The 18,025-nt window shown below is 38.1% G+C and overlaps 3 protein-coding genes across 14 annotated transcripts in view; all 3 read left to right on the top strand.

Annotated features, from left to right (window-relative positions):
• The first annotated feature begins 406 nt into the window (after positions 1 to 406).
• LOC143117164 (calreticulin-like) lies at positions 407 to 5,087 on the top strand. Its single transcript, XM_076278705.1, has 9 exons — positions 407 to 593; positions 1,081 to 1,182; positions 1,329 to 1,532; positions 1,640 to 1,734; positions 2,202 to 2,411; positions 2,663 to 2,776; positions 3,386 to 3,529; positions 3,702 to 3,794; positions 3,932 to 5,087. Exons 1-9 carry the CDS (start codon positions 503 to 505, stop codon positions 4,208 to 4,210), a joined length of 1,332 nt encoding a protein of 443 aa, XP_076134820.1. The 5' UTR covers positions 407 to 502; the 3' UTR covers positions 4,211 to 5,087.
• A 742-nt stretch (positions 5,088 to 5,829) lies between these two features.
• On the top strand, positions 5,830 to 11,007 carry rad23ab (RAD23 homolog A, nucleotide excision repair protein b). The gene is made up of 10 exons (XM_076278704.1): positions 5,830 to 6,022; positions 7,084 to 7,165; positions 7,296 to 7,375; positions 7,660 to 8,033; positions 8,186 to 8,232; positions 8,326 to 8,453; positions 8,542 to 8,776; positions 9,020 to 9,183; positions 9,368 to 9,499; positions 9,617 to 11,007. Exons 1-10 carry the CDS (start codon positions 5,954 to 5,956, stop codon positions 9,728 to 9,730), a joined length of 1,425 nt encoding a protein of 474 aa, XP_076134819.1. The 5' UTR covers positions 5,830 to 5,953; the 3' UTR covers positions 9,731 to 11,007.
• A 214-nt stretch (positions 11,008 to 11,221) lies between these two features.
• eps15l1a (epidermal growth factor receptor pathway substrate 15-like 1a) overlaps positions 11,222 to 18,025 on the top strand; it is a 52,863-nt gene continuing 46,059 nt past the window's right edge. For all 12 annotated transcript variants that reach the window (XM_076278695.1, XM_076278699.1, XM_076278694.1 and 9 more), the window contains exons 1-8: positions 11,222 to 11,292; positions 12,733 to 12,774; positions 16,125 to 16,214; positions 16,597 to 16,644; positions 16,730 to 16,825; positions 17,075 to 17,140; positions 17,252 to 17,377; positions 17,506 to 17,565. In XM_076278695.1, coding sequence (XP_076134810.1) covers positions 11,266 to 11,292; positions 12,733 to 12,774; positions 16,125 to 16,214; positions 16,597 to 16,644; positions 16,730 to 16,825; positions 17,075 to 17,140; positions 17,252 to 17,377; positions 17,506 to 17,565 — 555 coding nt within the window. In that variant the 5' untranslated portion in view covers positions 11,222 to 11,265. The remainder of the gene's footprint in view (positions 11,293 to 12,732; positions 12,775 to 16,124; positions 16,215 to 16,596; positions 16,645 to 16,729; positions 16,826 to 17,074; positions 17,141 to 17,251; positions 17,378 to 17,505; positions 17,566 to 18,025) is intronic.

Below are 18,025 nucleotides of genomic sequence, written 5' to 3'. Positions count from 1 at the left end.
AAGGGGTACTTGGATAGATGCACAAAATGCGCACACATTTCATTGCCACTTGGTGTAGACTATCCCGTGAGCCTAAATTGAAAATATAAATGATTGGCTGCTGTTAGAATTAGATTAAACCATTTTACTAGATTACTAGAACTAGATTCAACCATTTTATTTCAAGTTTGTGTCAGCATGGCATATTTTACTGCAACGTTTATATTTTAGTTGGTACAAAAACACGAAATGACAAAGCACTAGTTTAAGTTTTGTTGACAGGGAAATTGCAATGAATGGGATGGTTTTGAAAAAGACGCGCTGACATGTCCTCTGACAACCCGTGGTCTCATGTCATTGGCTAAGCACTTAAGGATCAGTCCAATCGGTCTCAGCCATCTGTGCACAGGAACCGGACTAGCAACATTATCATAATATCCTCACCATTCCAGTGTTTATTTATAATTTCTATCAGTAAAACTGAGTGAAAGCAAGATCACTTGGACTTCGGAGAGGTGCAAATATGCGACCTACTTTGGCAATATGTGCATTACTTGGATTATTAGCCATCACAGATGCTACTGTATTCTTCAAAGAGCAATTTCTGGATGGAGGTACATGCTGCATGACAGACTGAAGTAGTCAATGTTTAACAAGAAGGGCTGGCACAATCTTAATTTGTAATCAATTTAACAAAGATTATGTAGAAGACACAATTAGAACAGCAGACAGGTTTGGTAACGCACGTACCGTACATACACGCCATCATTAATTAGCACATGCATGAATGATTTGCATCTCAATTTGGCCTACTGTATCATATAATTAGCCATAGTAAAGAAGATATTGTCCAGACAAATAGTGAAGTGAAAATATGGCATCATATGATTCATTGATTTATTTTATATAAATATTTATATTTATTTTATGTTTTATTTTACATAGGCACAATTTAATGCCCTGAAATAATAATCCAGTTTCCTAATTGATGGTGACAATGTAGGCCCAGCCAGTCTATCTGAGTATGATGCACTGACTGACGTGCAAACTTTCATTCTCTCTAATTCTATGTATTTGTTTCCTCTTACTGTTTCTTTACAGATGGATGGAAGAGTCGTTGGGTGGAATCTAAACACAAATCTGACTATGGCCAGTGGAAGCTGACTGCAGGGAAATTTCATGGAGATCCTGAAAAGGACAAAGGTAACTTAATTCATTATAATAACACTTATGCAACAACAATAACAACAACAATAATGTCTATGTTAATTATATTATCAATTTCAGCAGCATCATGCAAACCATTCTTTTTTCTTTGAATATTGTTTTGGTTCTTTGTTTCTCCATAGGCCTTCAAACCAGTCAGGATGCTCATTTTTATGCCATCTCAAGCCGTTTCAAACCTTTTAGCAATGAGGGTAAAACTCTCATTGTGCAGTTTACGGTTAAACATGAACAACAAATAGATTGTGGTGGTGGATATGTGAAGCTCTTCCCTGCTGACTTGAACCAAGCTGATATGCACGGAGACTCCAAATACTACATTATGTTTGGTAAGTTTAGCAGGTCAGGCCTTTAAATCAACTAAAATCTAACAATACTTTTACTTACAATATAGTCTATGATTCAAATTTCAATTATTTTTCATTATTTTTTCAAGGCCCTGACATTTGTGGCTATGGCACCAAAAAGGTTCATGTCATTATCAACTACAAGGGACAGAACCACCTCATAAAGAAAGAAGTCAAAGCCAGGGTAAATATTAGTTATAGTTATACTATTAACAATCAATGACTACACAGTAGTATATTATGCCAGCGGGAATGGAGAGTGGAAATGCAACTAGCTGCTGCTGGATAGCATACACACAAAGTGCACATTTGCTTTTAATTTACATCATATCCCAGTCATTAAAAAAACTTTTGTTTAGAGTTATGTGTCTCACATTAGGGAAACACATTCCTCTTAATGTATGTTGTAATGTAGCGGGAAGATATCACCTGTTTCATCAAGAAATAAATTGAACAGTATAAGTATAAGTAGTATAAGTAGTATAAGTATAAGTATATATACTCTTTTGATCCCGTGAGGGAAATTTGGTCTCTGCATTTAACCCAATCCGTGAATTAGTGAAACACACTCAGCACACAGTGAACACACAGTGAGGTAAAGCACACACTAATCCTAGTAACTAACATGTTACCATAATGCTTTAACCTTAGGATGATGAACACACCCACCTTTATACTCTGATCGTGAGACCTGACCAGACCTATGAGGTGAAAGTTAACAATGAGAAGCTGGAGTGGGGCAGCCTTGAGGACGACTGGGATCTTTTGCCTTCAAAAAAGATCAAGGACCCAGATGCCAAGAAGCCTGAGGATTGGGATGATCGTGTCACAATCGATGACCCTGAGGATACAAAGCCAGAGGTTAGTGAGGTTGCACTATTAACACATTTTTTCTTGTATTCTCTCATTTTAATGTATAACTGCATGACTGTGTACTAGCAAACCGCAAATTATTATTGCATTTGCATTACAAGTTTCGATTCTGATGCACCTCTTCTGAGTTTCTATTTTGCATGTGTCTTCAGGATTTTTCTAAATGATGCCATTCGCCTTTAGTTTCATACTTCATGTAATATGTATTTAATTTGTAATCAATGAGACATTGTCCTCAGGACTGGGACAAGCCTGAGAATATCCCTGATCCTGATGCCAAGAAGCCAGATGACTGGGATGAGGAAATGGATGGGGAGTGGGAGCCACCCATGATCCCTAACCCAGACTACAAGGTACACATCACCTACCACATCCCTTTATGCAGTATACGTGTAAACATTCCTAAAACAAAAATTCAAAGTAATTATTAAGACTTTTGATCTACAAATTAGTCCTTTGGTATACTAAATAAAGGTAAACTAGTTAAACAGGATAAACTGCCCATAGCCTGCTGCCCATATGAAAAACTGCCCCTGATATATGAACCATGTCAAACTTATTACAGCTAACCCTGAGCTCCCACTACATATGACTGGCTCCTTCTTTGCCTGTTTTTAAATCACATCTGAAAACTTACTCCCTGGCTTTTAACTAAGTATAAGTGCTTATTCAATCTATTTTATTTTCTATTTTGTACTGTTTGTCTTTTACATAACTTACTGATATGTTTGTTTGTACTACTCCCCCTGCTTTTGTGTGTTGATCATTCATTATCTGTCTATCAGGTTTCTCAATTTTTTTCTTATTGTACAGCACTTTGGTCAACTGGTGTTGTGTTTAAAGTGTTTTATTAATAAACATGACTTGACTTGACTGAGCATCAACAGTTTCTTGATAGCGGCAGTAACGATAGGTTACTGTCTGTTGGGAACAGTTGTTCTAATGTATTGTATCTGTTTCAGGGAGAATGGAAACCAAAGCAGATTGATAATCCCAACTACAAAGGCAGCTGGGTGCATCCTGATATTGACAACCCTGACTACACACCTGATAGCACAATTTACAAGTTTGACAATATAGGAGTAATTGGCCTTGAGTTGTGGCAGGTATTTCACACACTGTTGTCAACTTTTTGTAGAACATTGTTAATTTTCTGTGAACTTTACCATACATACATATACTGTACCTATTACATTGTTAGTTTTCAAATAGATAACGTAATGTAACAATCCTCAAAGAAACTCATAAATAATACAGTAAATGTGGGATGTTTTTTAGGTTAAATCTGGGACCATTTTTGATAATTTCATCATTACTGATGATGTAAAGACAGCAGATGATTTTGCTAAGGAGACCTGGGGAGTAACAAAGGTAATTTGTTTTTATCATTCAAATATATGCCATTACATGTTATCTTCATCAAGGCACAAAAACCCTTATAACCTTATCATGTGTTGGACATGGACACAGTTTGTATTATGCTTTAAATTGCTTCCCTTCGTATACAGGGACCTGAGAAGACGATGAGAGAGCAGCAGCTAGAGGAGGAGAGGAAGCAGAGAGAGGAAAATAGCAACAAGGATGATATGAAGGATGAGGATAAGGACGTTGGTGGAGATTACAATGGCGGCGATGAAGACGAGGACATCCTTGATGAGGAGGGTGAAGAGGAGGAGGAGGAAGAAGAGAATGAGACTGACGAGGAGATCGGAGATGAGACCAGTCCAGTCGAGGAGGAAGAGGAAGACGAGGAGGCTCCCATAAAAGATGTCAAAGATGAACTCTGAAGAAGGTCCACCCACACTCTGTTCTCCCTGTGGTGTCTAGCCTCTGGGGAAAAAGCCACAACACCCTTTTCTGTTTTTCAGCCATTGGGAAAAAGAGGGTAGAGCAGGCAATATTTGCCTTACTAATGGTTTTGTATGGATTTTTGGTTTCATTTCTTCTGTCCTTTTACTTGAAATGCTATTTGCCCTGTGTTTGTGATGTTTGGTGCTGCTCCTATACCCTTTGAGTTGAAAAAGTGTTTGGGTAAATAGTTTTCTTTGTAGTTTTGATTTGCACTTTCACATGATTTATTTAAGATTTATTTAGTATTTACTTAATTTTATCTATAGATTTCATGTACTAATGATCTCCCTGTCTCTACCTACTGCCCCCCAGTACAGAAGCTGCTCTATGTTGTGGTGTCAGTCAGTATTTGGTATGAGGACGAGTCACATAGTTTATAGCAAGAAGAACTTGGATCCAGAATACAAATCGGTACTTGCATGACTGTTCATGTTTGTGTTTTATTTCAATCAGGCTGATGTGAACATTGTGGACACTTTAATTTGTCACACATTTCCCACTTTTCTGAGTTTATTTGCAGAACATTGCATTGTGAAAATTGCATCACACGTGTTTTTATTCTGAGAGAGTAAAGAGACACAGTTGTAAATTGTAAAGTGACCCCTTCAAGATTATTTGGATATGAGTGATCCATTGAAAGCCAATTAATAAGATTTTGATTTCAATGGAAGTTACCAGCCAAATATAGCAATTTTACCAGCTTCGCCTTGTTGCCTAATTGCCTTCATTGCATATAAAGTCAATATTGCAATACCCAACAACCTGGATAAGGCCACAGCAACTGGTATTTGTTGACATAATAGCTGGACAAGGTTGTTGGATGGATAAAGTTCAGAATAATTCAGTGCTATGTTGAATGAGGTACTGATAATGGGATAAACCATGTCACCTCTTTACCTGTCACCATTGCTCACTTATCTCTGATGATTCAGAGATAATTCCACAATGATTCCTTCATAATTTTATCCACCAGTGTTGAAGCACAATTCTTAAAGGTTGGACACTCTTTTTATATCATTTTAGTCATTGTGTTACGCACAATCACATGAAGCTATATGGAAAAAGATTGTTAACTTGCTGATGTTGTGTATGTTTTTTTTTTTAAATTATTATTCAGTAGGCTACAGTCATGTTTTGTTTTTGTCATAGTTTCAGTTAATTCAGTGAATTGTGTTTAGTTTAAGGGCCATTTGACATAAGTAGGCTAACTATGAAATCTACTTTTTCTTAAGTGTACACCTAATAGGCCGACATAACTGAAGAAAAATATATAGCCTAGGCTATTTTTAAATAGTTTTTAGCTGGACTATTAGTAGCCTAGGCTAAATTATTCTATCAATTTATCTTGGTGACAGAAATACGCCGTATTGTACATTACATTTTAGCATGGTTATTTACCACCCCCTGGCCTGAACAAATCTAAAATGAAGAAATTATTGTGCGTATGGGCGTGTTTACGCCTTTGGTTTTGCGTAAACCAGGGACATCCCACAAGCGGTGACCACATGGGCTGTTTAAAACCGTGTCTTGTCCTCGGCAGCAAGTAGATGGCGTCTGACCATAATATTATCTTCCAGTGAGATAGCTGAGTCACATCTAAGTGTTGTGGTAACGGTAATAGGAAATTCATCGTACACGCGCGTCTGGTCGAGCTTCTGCGAGCTGGGATCTCATCGAAAATGTTGACAATAACTCTGAAGACTTTACAGCAGCAAACATTTAAGATAGAAATAGATCCAGAACTAACGGTAAGTAACCACGCCGGAGTTCCTATCCCCAAGTAAATAGACTACTGGTCGGGCTCGAGATACTGGGAAATACCGGGGCCTCGTCGTAAGCAACTTAAATCTTAGGGCGATACTATTTTAAACGATGTCGCAATTCATGGTATTCGGGAATGACAATCCATGGTCGTGGTGGGGTTATGATTTTGTCGATGTTTACTTGCCACCCCAGCTTTCTGCCGTGAAATGACAGCGCAATATTTCCTCAGGTCTGGTTTGATACCACGGTGGAGTTCCCTCTAACCCCTGCACTCTGAAGCTATCGCAACAAATCTGACAAATAAATGAGCAATGGGAGGAGGGGGCGTCCCGAACATTCTCTGACTTTGCTACTATCAATAAAAATGTTTCTTCTTAACATTGCTATGCTAAACATAAGCATGGTGTTTCCTATTCATAGGCAACTATTATAGGCTATTATCACCTTAGGTATATCCCATAGCAGTCGAGTAGCCTAAACAAAAAACAATTTAAAAATTTCAAATAAGGTTTACAGTTAGGATTACTAAGGAATAGACATGTTATGTTGGGCAGCTGCTGTTGACTCCTTCTGAACATGAAGTGATTTTAATATTTGTAGCTACTTGTAGTTTTGTTTAGAAACATTGTTACATATATGGTCAATGATCCATAGACTGAAAGTAATGTGTAAAAAGACCTATCAAATTTAATAATAGGCCTATAATAGTAATATAGCCAGCACCTCTATCTGAATGAGGATCATGTCCCTCCATCCATCATGTCTTCCGAATAATTCATATATCTCTGGGAATGCTTAACTGCCCTCACTTGTTTACATAGCCAACATTAACTTCATCAGAATAGTTAAACAACAAATCATAGGATATTTACTAAGTTAACGGCACATGATAATAACATATTGCTTTTACTGTAAATTACATAATTGCATTGAAACTAGGCCTACAGTGTTACACTTATAATATGTACCATGCACTAGTAATACATGTTAATGGTGTGTTGTTTATCAAGTTATTAAGTTGTAGGCCTACTGCTGATTGTTTCAGGTGAGAGCATTAAAGGCAAAGATAGAGGAAGAGAGGGGTAAAGATGCCTATCCAGCCACAGGCCAAAAACTCATATATGCAGGTGAGAAATTATACTAATAAAACATACATTAACAATACAAATTTACAATTATGTATTTTCAATGCCTAAGCTGTCCCAGTGATCACAGGCATTGTTCTTGTGTATTGTTATTGTTGCAATTGTTTTTTAGGCAAAATCCTGAATGATGACATCCCTTTAAAGGATTACAAGATGGATGAGAAGAATTTTGTTGTGGTCATGGTGGCAAAGGTAACACAATAAGATTTCTATTCTATGGTCAAAATCAGTTTTTCCTCGGACTGAACACATCAGTGGTACTCTTGATTGTCTAAACACACCTGAGTTAACCAATCTATAGCATTGTAATTACACTGATGTCAATCAGATGTGCAAAGACAGATAGAGGACCTCCAGTGCAGGCCCCTGAGATCAGATTGAAATCAATCAGTGTTATTCAGCGTGATTGTTCTTGGTAGAATTTAGAAGCTATTTTGACCAAACTCTAGGTAATCACATTGATTCTTTCTCTGCAGCCGAAATCAACACTGCCACCTGTCCAAGCTAGTCCAGGCTCAATTCCGACTCCTGCTCCGGGAGCAGCTCCCCTCACGGACGTTGTCCCTCCTACCCCCGTCTCTGCACCTGTGGCTACTCCTACTCCTGTCCCTGCTCCAGTCGTAGATCAAGCTCCTGTGCCCTTGCCCTCCCCTGTTCCACATCCAGTCCCATCACAAGAGACTCAAAGTACAGCTGATCAGGCTGTCTCTGGACCCAGGGCTGCCAGCACAGGCTCAGCAACACCAGCAAGCGCCACCGCAGTTTCTGCTCCGCCTATTGAAGACAGACCCCAGGAAGTTCACCATGATCCACCAGCAGTCACAAACCCACCTGTTCTCTCAGCCTCCAGGTGAGGAACCCTACTACATGGCCTTCCTCTTACCAGTTCTGTTTAATCTCCATTACCTCCATTAATCTCTTCATTACCACATCTCAAAATGTCAAGTATAACTGTAAATTTGGGTGATATGGTTTGTAATTCTGTTGTGTTTTTTGTCCTAGCCTTGTTGATGAATTGGGCCTTTTAGAAGAGGCAGCATCAATTTTAGGTATAAAAAGAAGACCAAAGCTCAGTTACAAGACATAGCAATCTAGATTGATACATAATATTGACTACAGTTTTGTTATGTTTGTTTGGTTAGTTACAGGGCAAGCTTACGAGAACCTGGTAACTGAAATCATGTCCATGGGATATCCAAGAGAGCAAGTGATTGCTGCTCTTCGAGCAAGTTATAACAATCCAGACCGGGCAGTCGAATACCTGCTCATGGTAAAATTCTTTCTGATGCTGAGGTCAAACATGAAATCCATGTTTCTAAATTCGAAACAATCATTTCAATCATGTTTGTGATTATAAGGGTATTCCGGCAGAGCCTGAGCAGCCCCTAAGCCAGGAAATTACACGATCTGTTGCTGCTGCAGCCAACCCCACAGCAGCCAACCCAGCTGCAGCCAACCCCGTTGCAGCCAACCCCACAGCAGCCAACCCCGCTGCAACCAATCCCACTGCAGCCAACCCCACTGCAGCTAACCCCATTGCAACCAATCCCACTGCCCCACCTGTAGAGAGACCCCAACCTCCTCCTACTTCAGGTTGTTTTTTATATGAGCATCATTGCTTTTTATAAAGCTGAAATAAAGCGTATCGCTGTATTTTCTGACATACTGAAACAAAACATTTTTGACAATTGTGTTAATTGTTTTAATGAATTCATTAACTTGTTAAGATGAACTTTTTGCCATTGTTCTTTCCAGTGTAACAAATATGTGCATTGCATTAATTATCTACAGTGCATACATGATGGTACCAAACATTGTGAAACTGTATGCTTTTAGTAGGAGCAGCGACTCCATCTCAGTCGCCATCCTCTGGTAATCCTCTGGAGTTTCTAAGGAATCAACCACAGTTCCAGCAGATGAGACAGATCATTCAGCAGAACCCAGCCCTTCTACCTGCTTTACTCCAGCAGTTGGGCAGAGACAACCCACAGTTGCTCCAGGTTAGTGGAATACAGTACAGTGTATGCCAACTGACAGGACTGAGAGCTGATAAGATGTAGGCCATAATGTTTATGGTATGACAAATGTAGTTGTGCTGCAAATTATTCCCTGTCTGTGTGTGCACCCTCCCTCTTAATGAAGAGAAAGAGAAGTTTTTTAAAGTAAATGGTTTTATGTTTGTAGCAAATCACCCAGCACCAGGAGCAGTTTGTACAGATGTTAAACGAGCCTCACGGTGAAGCTGCAGAAGCACATGGGGCGCCACAAACAAACTACATACAAGTCACCCCACAGGAGAAAGAGGCAATTGAGAGGGTAATGGACATCAAACATATAACATATAGCATAAAACATAATAAGCTTTGACATATTAATAACAATCACTTTGCAAGAAACAAGAAATATTAAGTCGAACATTTCTTTGTTTTTCAGTTAAAAGCTTTGGGATTTCCAGAAGGACTGGTCATTCAAGCTTACTTTGCGTGTGAGAAAAATGAGAATCTTGCTGCCAATTTCCTTCTTCAGCAAAACTTTGATGATGAGTGATGAAGTGGTTTTTTTTTTTGCAGTTTATGATGGAGTGATTTTTTTTTTGCAGTTTACAATGGTGATAGTTTGGGAGACGGCCACAAGAAATAGATTTACTGTATTTTGTGTGTGTGTGTGTGTGTGTTTGTGGGTGTGTATGAAAGAGAGTGCAAGGGTTAATATGTGTGGCAATGTTTGTAAGGGGCAAGGCCAGTGGTATTTGGTCTTCTAGAGAGTTTCTGTTTGGAAAAAGCCATGGTGTGAAAATATTAATAGCAAGAGCCACTCCCTTTTTATTGAACCATATCACCTCAACTGTGAATTTTTCACTGCTGCTATTGCTGCTGTTTGTATTTTGTGTGTTTGTAATTGAGGTGACAATTATTTTATTTCTGCCAACGTGCACACACAACCTAATTTATTTCAGTTCATTTTGCTTCTCTATCATGAACCATATTAAGTCTATATCAAACGAAAATAATTAAGGGTGTCCTTTAGCTGACGTGTCCTGGAATTCACGGATCTGTAATGTAGCCTACCGTTGCTTATAAGAATTCGGCCCAATGACGGTAACAGTCAGAATACAAGACATAGCCAAGTCAACAAATTTGAGAAAACATGGTCTAAAAAAGTTCTCAAAAGTGCTATATTTTTAATGTTATATTGAAGATGATACAGTTGTCACCATAGCAAAACCTTTAAAAAGGTAAAGTAAGGAATTATGTCTCATTTGGAAAATAATGGTCTTGTACTTCTCCCCATCCTTTTTGAGCCCTGTAACAGGCCTCCATCGCCTCCATTCTGCCTTACTTTGTTTTAATGAAGAAAAAAAAGTCAACTCAGTGGAATGTCCGTTCAAACTAAATTATTGTTGCATTGTTGTTAAGATAGGCCAATATTTATAATCCTCCTTTTTCCTCACAGTGTTGCTTAGCTTACAGAAACATGACTCTTTGTTGATTTTTGTTGCATTGAAGGCCTAGGCCAAAAAAATGAGAGAGAGAACATTTTTTATAAATGTTGGCACTTTATGGCAAAGAATGTTGCTAGAAGAATCTATACAGCTGCATGACTTTAACATAGCCCAGGGGTCAAACATTTTGTCACGGTCTGGTTACAGTGTTTTACCTGTAGCTTTATTATTACTGTCCTTGTTATTATGGCGAGAAGACGGTTATAGCCTGTATAAAATGATATGCCTTAACACTCAAAGGTTGAGGGCTGGATGTATGGTACATGGGTTATTATTTCAGCATAATGTTAAATAAATAGCTTTTACAAAGCTTTAAAAATGACTGAGTCTGATCTCTGTTTGTACGTTTGAAGCAAAAGAAAAAAATCAGAGGATTTATATTTAACCATTGATTTATGGAGGCTAAATGTGGTCATCCTATTTGCCCTATGTGCATGATTCAAATGATCAATGTTGAAGTTGCTGGTCATGTACAAAGAGGATACTACAGTAAAGCAAGTGTAAAGTGACTTGAAGCCATTCGTCCACTTGGGGGTGGGTTTTGCAAGAGGGTGTGCGTGTTCCCGCAGCAACAGGGAAGATGGCAGCCCTCACATCTCTCACCCAGGTAACACCAAAGAATGCATTCATTGTCAATATTAGAATCATGCGCAATGAATGAGAATGGTCTTTGTGCATAGGCAGACGTGGTCAATGTTAATAATCGCAAAACGAAGTACAAGACCTGTTTATCTGCCTTGTTTGACGACATGGGTCGAGGCCTAATTAAATCAAGCCAGCTATGGAATACCGTTAGTTCGAGCTCTGGATGGCCGCATTAGCTAGCTAGCTAACGCTATTTTACCTACCCAGAGGAGGTAACGTTAGCTAACCTTGTTTATATGGGACATCACGTTAAATTGATGACAACCTGGTGTCATTGAACACGTAGATGCTGTACAAATATATTATATTTCATACATGCTACTAACATCTGATTGCATCTCGAGGCAGTTGATTTGCGGCGTCCAAGCTAGCTACCGCTAACCCTAAAACCATCACTGTAACGTTATACTTCCCAGAGCAAGCAAGCTATTGCTTAATGTTACTTCTATCGGACCATACAAGCTATCGCTGGAATGCAATTATAGGAGATTGTTGATAAACATTAAGGTTGCTGTTATTCAATTAGTCTTTGTTAAGACAAGCATTGTGGGGCCGATTAAACATTGCTAGTTGCATATGATTTGTATTTATGCAAGCATAGAGTTTAGTCACCAACCAACTAGCTTCTAGCATGCGAACATTTACAGTCCTAGCTAGCTAGCAATATCAAATCCCATAACCTACCTAGTTAGCTATGGATGTTACATGGTATTAACATCCGTTTAATAAATGTACGTTTAACATTACCTTTGTATCTATCTCGGTTAATTATAGTTATACTATTCTTTTAATTTTTATCTTATTGTACATCATATACTGTTAAAACTAGTTCAACATCACAGTTGCTGTTGACGTTAGCCCTCTAGCAGCTAACCAGTTAGCGTTAAATCACATCCCGTGTGAAATTAAATAACGCAGTTGGTCAGCTTTAATGTTCTTATTTTCACACGGTATGAGACGTCAAAGATAACCAGGTCGCTAGACAAATTGTCAATACTGTAACATTATTCTTTCTTATCAAAATTAACACTGTCACTGCCTGTTGTAGTAAAATATAATTCAACATTAACAGGTTAACATTGCGATAAGATGGGAGTAATGTTAGCTAGCTGCCTAGCCGTGCCTTTGCCAGGATGGCATTTTTTTACCACCTTCAGCTGGATAACGTTAAGTTAGCTATAGCTATAGTAATCATAGATTGTGTATACAGTCTGGTAGTAATATATTTTGCAGTTGAACATCGCTCGGTTAAGTTAGTACTTACAGGTGTATAACCATCTGTTGAACATATTTTGTTTACACTGGACATTAAGCTAGGCAAAGCATGAATGACAGAGTTGTTAAAACATGATATGCATGTAGATGGGCCAGTGACATTCTAACCAGCGTTTTCCCTCCACAGTTGTCGAGTGGGAACCCAGTATATGAAAACCTTTATAGACAGGTAAAGTGATATTAACTTTCTACATGTAAACACTATTGTTGTCTTTTTGTTTTCTGGGAATATAATGTTGACATGTGGCATGTGGATTAGGAACGCATAAATGTCAAAAAAATATTTTTCATTGTGACTGTGATCTGTCTAATGACAGAAACGACATGCTGTTTTGAAATGCTGAGATGATAAAAGGGAATTAATACTCCTGTCAAATCCTTTAGCAGATACTTCCCTGAGATATATTATATGTGCCAATGGATTTTTTGAAATGTTAATGATGTATGCATCTGAGCAACTGGAACAAAAACCCTCAAGTGCATATTCATGAGGTGTATATTCAGATTTAGAATTTCAGATTTACACAAGACATGTGTAAAACAGAGTGTAGCCCCAGAGTGTAGCTCTGTAGCTGCCTGGCTGCTATAGCTGTTGGCTGCAGCAACTCGAGCTATGTAGCACCAATTTGTTTTGTTTTATTTCGTATCGACAGTATTCGATGACCTCGAGAAACGGAGATCTATGTAAAAAATCGCCAGAGATTTCCTTTAACAGTGGTGTCTGGTGTCCTAGACCCACTTCCCTCCACACTCATGATGGGGTTTTCTACCAACAAATACCAACAAATTCTTGGGTCACTTCTCTTTGTTGCTGTGGCCATTTATGATCCGATCAGCAATGTATCACAACAAAATGCAAACCCTTGATGAGGGCACCAACAAATACCAATAAGTAAAAGTTTATGATCAGCAACATCCACAACTCTAGCATCAACATCTGTCACTTTGTCAATACTGACCATGTGCAACCCCAAAACAGAAAAAGTTCTCAAAAGTTCTGCAAATCTCTTAAACTCATATTTAGTTCCAAAAAGTACACAGACAACATATGAAATGTTGAAAATTCCAAATTTGACTATTTCATGAAAATATATGTTCATTTTGAATTTGATACCAGCAACATGTTTCAAATGATGGGGTTTTCTACCAACAAATACCAACAAATTCTTGGGTCACTCCTCTTTGTTGCTGTGGCCATTTATGATCCGATCAGCAACGTATCACAACAAAATGCAAACCCTTGATGAGGGCACCAACAAATACCAATAAGTAAAAGTTTATGATCAGCAACATCCACAACTCTAGCATCAACATCTGTCACTCTGTCAATACTGACCATGTGCAACCCCAAAACAGAAAAAGTTCTCAAAAGTTCTGCAAATCTCTTAAACTCATATTTAGTTCCAAAAAGTACACAGACAACATATGAAATGTTGAAAATTCCAAATTTGACTATTTCATGAAAATATATGTTCATTTTGAATTTGATACCAGCAACATGTTTCAAATGATGGGGTTTTCTACCAACAAATACCAACAAATTCTTGGGTCACTCCTCTTTGTTGCTGTGGCCATTTATGATCCGATCAGCAACGTATCACAACAAAATGCAAACCCTTGATGAGGGCACCAACAAATACCAATAAGTAAAAGTTTATGATCAGCAACATCCACAACTCTAGCATCAACATCTGTCACTCTGTCAATACTGACCATGTGCAACCCCAAAACAGAAAAAGTTCTCAAAAGTTCTGCAAATCTCTTAAACTCATATTTAGTTCCAAAAAGTACACAGACAACATATGAAAGGTTGAAAATTCCAAATTTGACTATTTCATGAAAATATATGTTCATTTTGAATTTGATACCAGCAACATGTTTCAAAACAGTTGTGACGGGGGTTACAAAATGCTCGAAAAAAGTGTAATGATAAGGAAAACAAAAGGAAGAATGTTTCACAACTAATTAGGGAACTGGGAACACGATTGGGAATGAAGAAGAGCATCCCAGAGAGGCAGGGTCTCTTAGAAGTGAAGATGTAGGGGTATTCATCACTCTGAGTAAACCTGTGTGCACAAATGATGAAACAATGTCATTTTAATGCTTCTTAACATGAAATTATGATGTATTTAGGGAGTTCATCATCTACAGGACATAATATATTAAAACATTCAGAGAATCCAGAGAAATCTTTGCAAATAAGGGAAATAGCTGAAAAACAAATTGGATGGCCGTGGTCTTTTGGACCTCAGATGGCACTGCATCAACACCAGACCTGTTTCCAGACCTGTCATTGTATGGACTCAGGAAAACCTCTGATAACCATTGTCTATGTGCCCAGTTTGATACTCAATTCAAAAACTGCAGGCAACACTGTAACAGCTAAAATTGTATTGAGACATGATACAGAAAATACCACCCTCTTATCTGGGCCTGAGCTTGTTTAAAATTGACTGAGGTAACGTGGAAAAAGGTCCTGTGGTTAGACCAATCAAAGTTTGCCATTCTTTTTGGAAATCATGGTCTCATCTGGGCTAAAGAGGAGAGGGCCTATCTAAGTATCCAACCTATCCAACTTAGGGATCTTAGGGATCAGTTTGAAACCCAACATCTATGACGGTGTGAAGGAGCATTAATGCCTACAGCATGGGCATCTTGCACATTTGGCAAAGCACAATCAATTCTGAATGATGTATTCAGGTTATGAGCAACATATACTGCCATCCAGGCAATGTCTTTTCCAGGGACGACCTTGAATACTTCAGGAAAACAATGCCAAAATAAATTCTGCACCTATTTAAATAGTATTTCTCCATAGAGGAAGAGTCCAGGTGCTAAGATGGCCTGTCTGCAGTCCAGATTTGTCAAATTAGGTGCATAATGGAATGGAAAGCATGACTAAGAATACCCCATACTGTTGAGCAACTGAAATCCTATATCGGGAAGTAATGGGACAATATTTCATTATCAAAACTGTAGCGAATGGTCTCCTCAGTTCCTAAACATTTACAGAATTGTGTTAAATTAAGAGGTGAAGCAGTACAGTGGTAAACATGCTCCCGTCCCAACTTGTTTTGAAACATGTTGCTGGCATCAAATTCAAAATTAACATATACTATCCATGAAATAGTCCACATTTTCATTTTCAACATTTGATATGTTGTCTATGTCCTTTTTGCTGCTAAATATGGGTTTACAAGACTTGCATATTATGACATTCTGTTTTTATTTGCATTTTACACAACGTCCCAACTTTTTCTGTTTTGGGGTTGTACATGTACACAAGTAAAACAATGCAATGTACATAGAACCTTTATGCTAACTATCTTGTCAATGTAAAAAACACGATTGTGCTGATTTTTATCTTATCTAGTCTAAAGATTTTTTTGGTAAACATGGAGATGTCTTTGTTTGATGATGGTAAATGCACACCTTGTTAGGTGCTCACGATGGTGGATAAAGACTTGAAATTAGACATGGAAATGTCAACACGGCTAAAGAAATGTCTCTCTCTTCCAGGTTGACCCAGGTAATACAGGGAGGGTAGGGCCTACAGAAGCAGCCCTGTTCCTGAAGAAGTCTGGGCTTCCGGACATGACGCTGGGAAAGGTGGGTACTGAACGGATCGTGGGGATTATACATCACTCTGTAGTTAATGTAACTGTGTGTGTGTGTGTGTGTGTGTGTGTATATATATACATATACACAGCAGGGGAAATAAGTATTGAACGCGCCAACATTTTTTTTCAGTAAGTATACTTCCAGGGAGGTTATTTGCATGAAATTTTCACCAGACATTAGTATTAACTCAGGTTACCCACACACATAAAAATCCAACCATTAAAGTCCATAAGTATGTGTCAAATTAGGTGCATAATGGATGCATAATGTGTGTGTGTGTGTGTGTGTGTGTGTGTATGTGTGTGTATACTTTGCATATATTTTTATCTGCCAAAAGTACAAAAGGTTGACTTACTAAATCTGTTCCCAGATCTGGGATTTAGCTGATCCAGATGGGAAAGGATTCTTAGACAAACAGGTAGGAAAAAAGAAATCTATTATTAATATATATATTTTTTCATTTCTGTTGTTGCTGTGTGGCTAAACATTTATTTCTTGTGCAGGGATTTTATGTTGCTTTGCGGTTGGTAGCATGTGCACAGAGCGGCCAAGAAGTCAGTCTGACAAGTTTCAACCTCACAGTCCCTCCTCCTAAATTTGTGAGTAATTCTATGCGTAATTTCTCAAGACTATTGAAGGCTAGAAAATAACAATACTATTTGTGTCATCACCTGCTAGCACTGTGGTCAATTGATATAGCTGATATATATTACATTACAACATGGTAAACAGTTTAAGCTTTTTAAAGCAATTTTATTTGCTACATATTAATGTATATAACAAATAATGAATAAACTAGTATGGACACTTATGTTGTATTTCTGTATTATGCATTTATTCTTTGGCAGAAGGACACAAGCAGTCCATCACTCACTACAGTACCAAGTTCAAGTGAGAGCCATTGGATAGTGAGGGTGAGTAACTTTATTTGTACTAAATGATGTGTGCATAACAGTTGGCTAGTGTTAGTGTTCTGGCCTCCCTGCAGAACCCCCTCACTGATTCTTTTTGTTTTTCATCTATAGCCCGAAGAAAAGAGTAAGTTTGATGGCATATTTGAAAGCCTCGCGCCAGTAAATGGACTCCTTTCTGGAGAGAAAGTAAAGCCTGTTCTTATGAACTCAAAACTACCTCTGGACGTGCTGGGAAAGGTACAGAATTATACTTTAGAGCATTGTATGCTGATATATTTGATATGTTTTGTGATATATTGTTATCATTCCAGACAATGAAAAATATATGTTACTAAAAAACATATGTCATCTTATTATTAATCAAGGTTTGGGACCTAAGTGACATTGATAAAGATGGACACCTGGACAGAGAGGAATTTGCAGTGGTAAGATTTACAAATATACACCATATTCAACATTTGACTTGCAGTGATCAACTTCTTGACATGTCCACCTTCAAGCCATAATGACATTGCTATGATCTCTAGAAGCCATTCCTGAATGACTGATCAGGGGTGTCAAACTCATATTAGGCAGCGGGCCGGATTTGTTGAAATGAGACATATACTGCTCTTTCTTTCTTGAAATACCCTACCTTCCATGTCAGTTTTTCTGTTTTTTATAGATATATAGTATATGGCTATGCCAACTTCATGTAATATTTTTCCTTTTCTGCATCATGCTAGGTTTATTTAATTGATCATATCATACAGATATAGCTTATTACACATAGTCCATGACAACTGGCTGTGTATATCTACTTTATTCGTTTCCAACCCAAAACATATGGGGGGGTCGTATGTGGCCCCTGAGCCTTATGTTTAACACCCCTGGTGTAAATAATCA

This window comes from Alosa pseudoharengus, unplaced genomic scaffold (assembly GCF_046254945.1).
Source record: "Alosa pseudoharengus isolate Yale_2024_CS ecotype anadromous, Long Island Sound unplaced genomic scaffold, YU_APseudo_1.1 YU_APseudo_1.1_scf_11, whole genome shotgun sequence".
NCBI classification, from domain to species: Eukaryota; Metazoa; Chordata; class Actinopteri; order Clupeiformes; family Clupeidae; genus Alosa; species Alosa pseudoharengus.
This window is presented reverse-complemented; position numbering and strand designations above follow the sequence as displayed.